At 40.7% G+C, this 11296-nt stretch overlaps 1 protein-coding gene across 2 annotated transcripts in view; it reads right to left on the bottom strand.

The window, feature by feature from the left end:
• Positions 1 to 580: 580 nt before the first annotated feature.
• The window catches only part of GSPT1 (G1 to S phase transition 1), a 29380-nt gene continuing 18664 nt past the window's right edge, over positions 581 to 11296 (bottom strand). For both annotated transcript variants that reach the window (XM_066576211.1, XM_066576212.1), the window contains exons 7-15: positions 9843 to 10023; positions 9311 to 9465; positions 7774 to 7917; positions 5091 to 5184; positions 4366 to 4446; positions 2455 to 2628; positions 2036 to 2125; positions 1776 to 1944; positions 581 to 1078 (exon numbers count right to left, since the gene is read on the bottom strand). In XM_066576211.1, the coding sequence (XP_066432308.1) occupies positions 1026 to 1078; positions 1776 to 1944; positions 2036 to 2125; positions 2455 to 2628; positions 4366 to 4446; positions 5091 to 5184; positions 7774 to 7917; positions 9311 to 9465; positions 9843 to 10023 (1141 nt within the window). In that variant the 3' untranslated portion in view covers positions 581 to 1025. The remainder of the gene's footprint in view (positions 1079 to 1775; positions 1945 to 2035; positions 2126 to 2454; positions 2629 to 4365; positions 4447 to 5090; positions 5185 to 7773; positions 7918 to 9310; positions 9466 to 9842; positions 10024 to 11296) is intronic.

Raw genomic sequence — 11296 nt, 5'->3', positions numbered from 1 at the left:
GAAAGATTCAAGCCTTCATATTATACAACACAAAGACTGAACTACGGCTGAGAAACGAACCCTTCTCAGGTAGTAATAAAAAACGTAGCTCTTTGTGGGTGGGATGGGAGGGGGGGGGGATTGGTGGGAATGGAGCTACCTAGATCTTCCTTGTGAATTGGAAATCTGAATTTTCAAAAACAGCCATTCACTCCCTTAAAATTCCAGAATTAATACAGATTGATGCCCTGATGCAATTTCCATTTTTTTCTTTAATACACAGAGCAAAGTTACAATTGGATTGCCGGCCATCAAGACTATTACAATTAAAGCAGTATTAAGTTTGCTTAAATATTGTCTCCTTCAATTAAAAAAAAGGGCAGTTTAGTTTCTTTGAAACTGGTGGTGTTAGAAACTGTTGGAAGTCCTTTAAATGGTCGGGCCACTGACTTTAGTGGTAAAGAGTGGGGGTTGAGGGAAATCAAAGCCGATAGGCTAATAAAATACTTGGAAGTTTAAAAAAGTTAATGCAGCAGTGTTACATTCAGGTAAAAAAAAAAAAAAAAATGAAAGCATTCAAAAGCAATTCAAATACCGAAAAAAGGTTTCAAACTGATATTTTATTAACACGGTAGTTTTCTCTGTAACATGTGCTTACACACTGAGCGGTCTGCTTAGAATTACGGTGTTTATGTACTGGACATGACAGGGAAGTATTGCATGTATTTAATCATAGAAAAAAAAAATTCTTAGGTTTTCATTACTGTAGGCAATTTTGTCCACATCACTTATGAAGCTATTGCCAATTCTTTCCAAAGGTTGCAGAATTTGAAAATGGAATAAAATAAAATGTTGAGGGAGGGAACTCATCAGTGGCATAGCAGAGCTCTCAATATGAGAAAGCTGTCTATGTGGACTTGTTTTCTGTTTTTTTTGTTTAAAAGGGGATACCAGTTTGTCAATGGGCTGAAAATAAGAAGGCGATGTGAAGTAGGTTTCCGTAGAGTCAATATCCTCACAGTATTGTGCAGGGTCAAGAGGAAAGCTTAATCCTTTTCTGGAACCAGTTTCAAGACCTTTCCAATTGCGATGGTCTTACCTAATCAAGAAAGAGAACAAGTTAGTAACAGTCAACATAAGAAAGCTGTAATCCTCTGACAATTCATTGCATATCAAATATTCATGTCAAAGACCACAGAATCTGCAGCACTTGATAAAGATACAGAGACCCCTGGCAGCTGAAACTTCCCTTTAAGTGGTTATTCCAGAGAATGTTTTTTTTAGGTTTTCATCCATCTGACTACTCCCCCATCCCCCATGGTCCCAAAAATATGAGTTCTGTTGGACTCCAAAAGAACGGAATTTCCACAAGCACACTGCCACTCCATTTCCATCTCTGGCACTTTAACTAAAATAGATTGGAGGTGAGCGGTCGTACCCCCATCTGCACCAATCTCGCAATTTTCACCCATCTAGTGGATGGGTGAAATATTAAAGTCTCCAAAATACCCCTTTAAGGAGGGTGTATGGGATTAGACAAACATCGCCGCTTTCTTCCTGAAACAGTACCACGTTGTCCATGGCTCTGCAGTTCGGCCCAATTTGATATGGGCTGAGCTCCAATATCACATACCGAACAGCAGTTTTAGTTGTTCTCTCGTTCAGTCTCAAACTTAGTCTATTCTTTAATTTGATCATAAAGTTTTGGTACATAAATATACCACCAATAACTGCAATGAAACAGTTGGCAAAAAATAAAATAAATCTAAAGTTGTGTCAGTCACAGAAGTTCTCACCTTCGTCTCGCAAGGTAAACCGTCCCATCTGAGGGAAATCTTTGAATGTTTCAAGGCAGATAGTTCCCGCTGTCCTTAAGCGGGCAATGCATACTTGATCTTGTTTGACAAAGCGGGGTCGTGTCTTACTTTTTTCCCCTGATTTTTTGTCTACCAAGCAGATTAAGGCCTTAAGAGGGGTAAAGAGCATATACCATTGTTAGTTCATGCATCCGTGCCCAAGGATACAGTTTAGAATGCAGAGGAGCAAAGTCACTTACGGTAATTTCAACTTCTTCAATACATGTATGAATGTGCAGCACTGCATTGTAACCAGGACAAATGATTGATTTGTGCTCAATAATCACAATCTGAAAGCAGAATTAAAAGATTAAGAATAAAGTGCTGTAACAAGAAGAAAACGTACATACATACACACAAAGTTAACGCAACACGTATGCAATGTTTTGTGTATGCACAGCTTTGAATACGTAACCCACAGAAAACAAAAAGAGCTGTATCCGCGTAATATGCAATAAAATAAAACATGCGTCTTTTTGCACACAATGTATATATGCTAATGTAAAAGGGGCAAAGAAAAATCACTGTACTTTCACTGACTCCATTCACCGCATAATACTTGGTGAAAATAGGTTCATGGGAATGATGCCTAAGGTATTTGAAAATCAGATAGCTGTACCTGGGCATCAAATGTGCGCCCAGAATGACAAAGGTTGTTTGGGTCGCAGAGAATAAATCCTGGAAGAATTTCCTCTTCTTCTATTCCTTTGAGTCGGAGCTTCAGATTTTCACCAGGTGCTACAAGCTCAGTCTCTACTTCATCGGAGAGCAAGCCAAGAACTTCAACGGTGTGCTATAAAGAGAGAAACCAGGACCAACACAGTTACTTGCATAATCCGGTCTACCATCAACTACATTCTGCCTACCCCCTGGAAGAAGCCAAGGGCAAAATGTTCGCATCAGGGTGCAGGGATTTCCAGACCCTCAGTCACCTGGTAACACTTTACTATATGCATGACATTGAGCTTGGTTGCACCTATTGTAGGAGCAGGATTTTCTTATACATGTGTGACCTGTGGTGATGCTTTTCCCTTGTATTGATGCTGCATTTCCTTCATGTTCGGTTTTAGTTTTTAATTAAATTCTAGTTTGTTTAGGTGTTTGTATTGTGTGTTAAGTGTCCCGTTACACAAAAATCTCTAATAAAAAGGATTTGAATAATAAAAAAAAAATATATATATAGTTTATTGAAAATCACATATTATAAGGATAATTTCTGCATTTGTTTGAACATTGATTTTGGGATTGTCTAAATACGTAGGACTGACATTTTTGGTCGGATTAAAGCAGTTTTCATATAAGATTCATCAACGAAACGTAAGAAACATTGTACTACTCAGTGCAGAACAAAATACAAAAGGCCAAGACACAGCTCCCACCATTCTGTTCTATGGGAGTTATGGAAACAGCTGAGCCAGCATCAGCGTTCAGTGGGATTCAGAGGTAAAGGCCCATTTACATGGAGTGATGATCGCTCAAACGACAGTTTGAGTTACAGTTTTGAGCGATCATTTTGCATAAGTTATTAAGTAGTTACTCAGCTACTTAAAGGGGTTGTCCCGCGCCGAAACGGGGTTTTTTTTTTCAAACCCCCCCCCCCCCCTTCGGCGCGAGACAACCCCGATGCAGGGGTTAAAAAAGAACACCGGACAGCGCTTACCTGAATCCCCGCGCTCCGGTGACTTCTTACTTACACGGTGAAGATGGCCGCCGGCATCTTCTCCCTCCGTGGACCGCAGGGCTTCTGTGCGGTCCATTGCCGATTCCAGCCTCCTGATTGGCTGGAATCGGCACGTGACGGGGCGGAGCTACACAGAGCCCCATTGAGAAGATAAGAAGACCCGGACTGCGCAAGCGCGTCTAATTTGGCCATTAGACGGCGAAAATTAGTCGGCACCATGGAGACGAGGACGCTAGCAACGGAGCAGGTAAGTGAAAAACTTTTGATAACTTCTGTATGGCTCATAATTAATGCACAATGTACATTACAAAGTGCATTAATATGGCCATACAGAAGTGTATAGACCCACTTGCTGCCGCGGGACAACCCCTTTAAGAGCAATTAAGTGTGCAAATGAAGTCTTAGCTTAAAGCAGTTAATAGCCTGAGGGTTCTTATCAGCTTTCAGTTCCTTACTTCTCCAACGGGAAACAATGCTATCAGCACTACCCGTGGAGAACTGCTGATAAGGCTGAAGGATGATATTTAGGTTGGACTGAATTTAACTAACAGCTAGCAGTGCATGAAAACTGCACGATGGGCGCACATTTAGACGCAACGATTATCGCTCAAACGATTGCTTTTTAGCAATTTTTGAGCGTTCGCTCTGTGTAAATGGGCCTTTAGGCATTTTTTAAACATGCATTGTATTCCACAACAGGAGGGCTATCTATATAAAAAGCTAGATCCCAGAAAACCCTGTAAACCAAGAAGAAAAACAAAGCAAAAGAGCCATCTAATGTAATATGTTTGCATCAGAATAGCCTTCTCATGCAGTGTTCCCCAAAGCACAACGCAACCAGACATTTACCTTGTTTGGCATCATGACCAGCTGCTGTCCTTTGCATATGGAGCCCGACTCGAGTTTTCCTAGAACGACTGTTCCCATGTCCTAAAGTTAAAAAATGACAAACATGAATACCCTGCAACATCCCCAGCCATGAAAAATGTCCGATACCACAGCGACACCTATATATTCTAACAATGAAGCACAAGTACTTATCACAGGGCTGATGTAAATCAATGCTCTATGTAGTACAGTTATCACCTGTATCCCCCTTTAATGTAGATTTCATTTCTTAACTGAAAAAACAATGAATAAACTGAAGGATAAAAATGGTACACATTTACGACACATCACAGACCCCAGTACTGCAAGCCAGTATTTCCAGCATGTGTGAAGCTGGCCTAAGGGCACTTCTATACACAGCGTTTTCTGGAAGCCATTGTTTGTGGCAATTTCCAGGGTTTTTCTTAACCAAAGCCAGAAGTAGATATTAAGAGGAATGGAAAATATGAAGGATGGGCTTATACTTTGGCTGGATGAGCTTTTTGTTGGTCTCCAAAAAACTACATCAAAAACAGCAGCAGTAATTCTCTAAAAAACACTGAAATTATGCTTTAACCAAAAAATTTAAAAAAAAATTAAAAAAACAACACTTCAATTTTATCTATTAGAAGCCATTCAACCAATTGTTAATCTGTATAAGTCAGTTACTATTCATAGCTTCCAGTATAAGGTAAATGTTGAGTCACCTTGTATTTATCCACAATCGGAAGTCGGACAGGTCCATCATATGATCTGTTGAAGTTTGGCAAGTTATCAAGATATGGAATAAACGGTAAACCACTGGAAGAGAAGTTACATTGTATTACTTAAACATATGAAAAGGTGGTGAGGCAGACAGTCAAGACCCCTACGTGCAGACAAAATGCACCAAATTAGGACCAGCGAACAAAACTTTAGTCTACACAAACCAATTCCTTGAAGACTGGAACTACTGCTAGAGGTTTTAAAACAATTTTATAACATACTTTTATAAGGTTTTTTTTTTTTGCAGGACTAGTTCTTTTGGTACTTTTTGTACATGTATGTTAGCAAGTAAGTTTATACTAGCAATTAAATTTATGTTAAAAAGGGACTGTCCAAGGGGAAGGAAAAAAGGGCAATGGTGGAAAATGCCATAAGATAATAAAAGCAGTACTTGCCCATTGCTTTCCCTGCAGCTCCAGTACCACTGAGGCCAGGGATTGGCTGCAACAGTCACGTGTGTCAACGTGACGTCAGTCCTGCAGCATAGTAAACACACCGGCGGGGAACACCGGAGCTGGAATGGCAAAGTGTCTAATAGGTAAGCACTGCTTCTTTCATTACTTGACAGCATTTCCCACCAATGTCTAGTTTTTCTTTCATCCCAAATAATTCCTTTAATAGTTTGACAGGAATATAAAGTCCTACTGCACTTTACTTAAAGCAAAGGTAATGGTGACAACCAATGTGTGTATGTTTGTTGCAATTTTATAACAATGTATTATATGTAAAAATACAGTTTGAATGTTTTCAGTGATTTTTAACTTTAATTCCATAATGGGCGTTTTTGATCTTACAGAATGTTCTGCAATATATACATAAGTATATAGGCTATGTATTCTCTAACAGAAATCCTACAACAGTTCTAGGGTCCTTAAATTGGGCCTGCACCATCTGCACATGCTTATAGACAGTATCATAGGAAGCAAGAAGCCCACAATTCAGCATTGTTCTCTGCTGGTGTAAACGCCATCTACTAGTGTCAATGACCTTAGTGGTAACGTCAGCGCTCATGCAGTTGATTAGACGACTGTCGTCCCGTCTAAAATGGGACATTAGTAATGTTACAAAACACTTTCCAAGTTCCAGTCTGCATTATTGCCCAGGACAGTATTTTGCTTACCAATAATATAAAGGGCCATTTACATGGGATGATTATTGCTCAAAATTCATTCACACAAAAAATTTGCGCCATAGTCGTCGTGTCTAAATGAACAGCCATCGTGCACTATTAATTTACAGAGTGTTGGTTGCTCACTTTTAACCGGCATGCAAGTCGTTGAGTGTCAACACTTCCTGTTTCATGTGAAGCGCTGATGATCTGTGATCCTTTTGTCTAAACGCTCTGCACGAGCGCCAACAACCTAGCAGTGACGTGAGCTCTTTGGTTGGCCAACACCCCTAAGGACTCATTCACACGGCCGTATACAATTTCAGCCCATGAAAAAAAAAAAAAAAGGACCCTTTTCACTGCATGTTGCATCCGTTTTGTGCAAGCGCTTTGTGCCATCTGTGTATTAATTTTTCACAGCAGCAAAAAAGGAAAAAAAAAGGCAGCTTTATCCCATGTGATGTTTTCACTGTCTTCCAGCAACATGTATGACGACACAGAACACACGTAACATCTGCATTCTCTGCAGGGTTTTTTTACGCCCCCCATAGAATTTTATGGGAGATTTAGGTCCATGAATGTAGACCAAAATAGGTAATTTTTAACGCAAATCAGTCTGCATATGAAATTGTCTAAATATAGCAGTTCACTTAATTCCGTTAGAGGCAACCCCCCCCCCCCCCAAGAAAACACTGCAGCACACAAAGGGGAAATATGACAGGGCGAATGAACCCCATTTATACTCTCCACTCCAAGTAAGGCCTCATGTCCATGGCACAGATGGAGAATCCAGCACAGAATCTGCCCATGCCCGCTGTTGGCGACCTTGCGTACCTGTCCATGTCTTTTCTTCTGTACTGAGGATGTGCCGGCCGTCAGACATGCGCAGTACAGTTTTTTTTGTTTTTTTTTAAACCCCCTGCTCTTCCTACGGAATCCGGGTCGGACGGCTTCCGTTAACTTCAATGGAAGCTGTCTGTGTGGGAACCACAGTAAAATGAAGCATGCTGTGATTTTTTATCCACAAGCGGAAATTGCAATTGGTTTCCGCTCGTGTGCATGAAGAATTGCTTATCCATAGCACGCCATTGGGGGGGGGGGGGGGGGGTTGTATTGTTGCGGACTTCGGAGACAGACACTCGCTCCAGATTCTGCAGCAAAATCCGTGCAAACAGAATGCTGAATGAGGTGAGCTTAGACAGTCTGTAGAATAATGTGACTGATAAAAATCCCACCACACCACATTTAGACCTCATGCAAATGGTAGCAGTGTGCTCAGAATCCCTATAGCTTCATAGTATGAAGCCAAAGGCATTCCACACACCTCCGTAAGTCAAGCATCTATGTTAAAATACAGAATCAAAACAGGGAAAACCTCCTAATGGAAATTGTGGTATACCGAAATACATTAGGACCTCAGATTGCTGTGTAAGACCCCCTGTATAAGGCATTGGTTCTGATGAGCCGCAATATGCATGTGGGTCTTGAATCAGGGGCGATTTACTTTCTATACTTACATGTACCATGGGCAGGAGGAATCCACTGGGTCCTTTAAGTTGGCGCCAGTCAGACCAGAACATGGCATAAAGTGAATATCTTTTTTAGGGTTAAAACCAACTTTTTTCAAAAAGGGTACAAGTTTTTCTTTACATTCTTCATATCTGTAATAAATAGTCAGAATTAGTTTGTAAGGAAACAAGACCATCAATGCAGAGTGGTCCACGCACAGCCGTTATTACTAGGACAAAGTTATCTATACAGAAACGCTCATTTATGGATCAAACACTGAATATGGTAATGCAGCACAAGCAGCCAGTTTACATAAAGACATTACCAAATAAGAGTACTTACTGCAAACACAAGTGTTAGTTTACCATTACATGTAGAAACAAAAACCATCCCATGAAATAGTTTTACCATTCCTTAATGCCCATTTACACATCCGCCCATGAGAACGTGTGTCACCCAATACATAAGAGCACTTCATAAAACTCGCATGGCCAGACCTAGGATACAGCAGGCTGCTCAACTGTGAAGCTGACCATAGGAAGGAACCACTGAAAAAAACAACCTATTTCACCCTCATGTCTATGGAAACAAAACATCTTGTCAGGGTAAATGACTTGAAATCTTGTATTTTATTTAGAGCTGGGTGATGTGGCCTAAAAATAAAATTAATTTTTACTATATGGATTTTCTCTTTATTTTTGACAAAAACGATAAAAATATATGTCTAGGAGACAAAACAATTGTATCAAATATTTGTGTACATTCATTTTACATAATCGTACTTAGTTATTTTTCATCCTAAAAGCCCCCAAAAAATTATAATACATTAAAAAAAAAATGGAATGAACAAACAAAAAAAACAAAACAAACAGAAACGACTTGCTGTACCTACAGGACACTCCTACTGAAATAGCAATCAACACAAGTGGTATTTTGCTGCTAGGTTACCGTTGGTAAGCTACTGTGATGGTACCATAAGCAATACAGAAGCACAACAGATATTATAGTACCGGAAATAGGGCAGCGCAAGTCGCTAAAATAATGCCAATGCCTAACTATATTACTAGCACTGCTATTGTAGCTAAGTGAGAATAGTATTTTAACACTGCCCCCCCCCCCCCCCCCCTCCTTTTGTAAAAATGAAAAGTGCGATTCTGGCTGTTTGTGTAACATACAGCGTACACCCTACATCGGAGACAACTTTGATTCCAGCTTTCTAACCTCTCAGATGACCGTGGCATCTGACTGGTTAAACAGAAGGAATGTCAACCCCATCGTTGTGCCTATGATTGCAGGTTGTTAGGGCAGCTGCGCACCTAATGAAGGCCTCCAGAGCTGCCATCTTTGTACACCCATTAGTCCCTGGAATGCCGATAGGCATAATACACTGCAGAGCCAGAATTGCTGTTTGGGGCACTTTCCACAAAATCAGAATAAAAATTGATCAAGAAGCCATGTGTACCCTAGAATGATATCAAAAAGAAACTACAGCTTGACATGCAAAAGACTAGCCTTCACACACAGCGATTACACTTTTGTGCATACCTGTCATTGCTCCAGTTAACGGTTGGATCGTCCATTTTATTAATAAGAACTATTAAATGTTTTACACCAGCTGTTTTTGCCAACATGGCATGTTCTCTCGTCTGTCCTCCTTTCTCAAATCCCGTTTCAAATTCTCCTTTTCTTGCAGAAATTACCTGGGAAGAAAAAAGTAAAGTTCTTGAGAACTTGCCAAGCTCATACAATATTAAAATTTTGTTATAAAGCTGTAACAAATGAATCAGGTAACCAAGTACCAAAATAGAAAAAAAGAAAACTTTATAAAGCTGACAGGATACTGTCCCAAAATCCACTTCCCAGGTTTTGGATAAATGCACCCTGCTTCGGTGCCAAGTACCCACGCTATTCTTAAGCCAGAAGCTCAAGATGTTGGACTGAGGGCTACAATTAAAGATGGGCATGTTTGCCAAGTTTCACCAGTGTGCAATCCACACACCACTGGGATATTTTGAGCAACGCGCATATAATTTTAAGCCACGGATGTTTAAGGCAGAGAAGGACAAGACAGACATACCAGCACAGCCAGATCTGCTTGTGAGGCTCCCCCAATCATATTGGGAACAAAGCTCTTGTGACCGGGGGCATCGAGGATTGTGAAGTGTTTCTTCTCCGTTTCAAAGTAGGCACGGCCAACTTCTACAGTTTTGCCCTTGTCTCGCTCCTCCTGGTTGGTGTCTAAAGCCCATGAGAGGTACCTGAAAGCAGAATATTACCATTAATACAGCTTCAAACTTGTCAACAGGAAGGGAATATCTGCAAGGGAAATATTACTATATCCAAGGTGTGCAGGCAGCATTCTGAAAATGCATGTAGCTCTAAGGTGGTTGTTTTTTTTTTTATACAGACATAGCTACTGATACCCCATAACCCACTGCCCCGAACATCTTGGATCAACTGCATTCTACATAGTAGTATTGGAGGATTTCAACAGTGTTGTCAGACGATACAGACTGGCATAGGCTATAAGTTGTATTTTACAGGCACTGTGGCTGCCTGTATTCAGGTCTTGGGGACTCTGCTAACAACTAGTCTTAAAGAGGTTCTTCAGCAAATACTTTTTTATATAAAAGCTAGAGAAAGCTTTATACTTCGTTTCATGCGCCTGGCCGTTTCCACTCGCCTCTAGGCAGCTGTTCACGTGTCATCTAAGCACAGTTGTATGCAAAATGTTGGTTTTCAGTTTGCCGCTTCAGTGTTTAGATCTTTTAGTTGGATATTTCTATGGTTACTGAGGTACAATTATAAGCATTTCATAAGTTTTTAATCGTTTGACAAATAAACAAAGTTAAGGCAAAGACTGAGGCCGCCTGTACACGGCTGCGTCAGATTCTTGCGGGATCTGGCCCTATGCCCAGCCGGTGACCCCGTGTTCCTGTTTTGTCTTTATTTGTACTGCATGCGTAGTACAAATTATATCGCATCATTGCTAGGTGATGACGTGGATCCCGCGGCCTTTCCGCAATGATGATTGCTGAAGGGCTGCTGGTCGAATGGTTTCTATTCACTTCAATGAAAGCCATCCTCACGTAATCCACCGTGAAATATAGAGAATGCTGCGATTTTAATCCTGCGGGCAGAAAATCCACTTTTCCATGGCATGCTATGGAAGGAATTTGCTGCGGAATCCAGAGGTGGACGCCTGCTCCGGATTCTGCAATCTTCTGCAATTCACCCTGGAATGCTGAAGATCAGCTTCTGGGCCAATTCCTGAGTAATGACAACTCATTCTTGTCCACTCAGTGCTTGGAGTTGATCACATTCTTTGCATTTTTGTTTGACCACAGGTTCTCAATGGGTTTGAGATCCGGGGAGTTTCCTGGCCATGGAAATAAAGTGGCAATTTTTGTTCACCGAGCCACTAAATCACTTTTGCCTTGTGACATGCTGCTCCATCATGCTGGAAAAACATTTTTCATCACCAAATATCTCCTGGATGGTTAGAAATTGCTTTTGGAGAAAGTTTGGATA

The sequence above is a fragment of the Eleutherodactylus coqui genome, chromosome 8 (assembly GCF_035609145.1).
Source record: "Eleutherodactylus coqui strain aEleCoq1 chromosome 8, aEleCoq1.hap1, whole genome shotgun sequence".
NCBI classification, from domain to species: Eukaryota; Metazoa; Chordata; class Amphibia; order Anura; family Eleutherodactylidae; genus Eleutherodactylus; species Eleutherodactylus coqui.
Note: the sequence above shows the minus strand (reverse complement) of the source record. Positions and strands in the feature narration are given on the sequence as shown.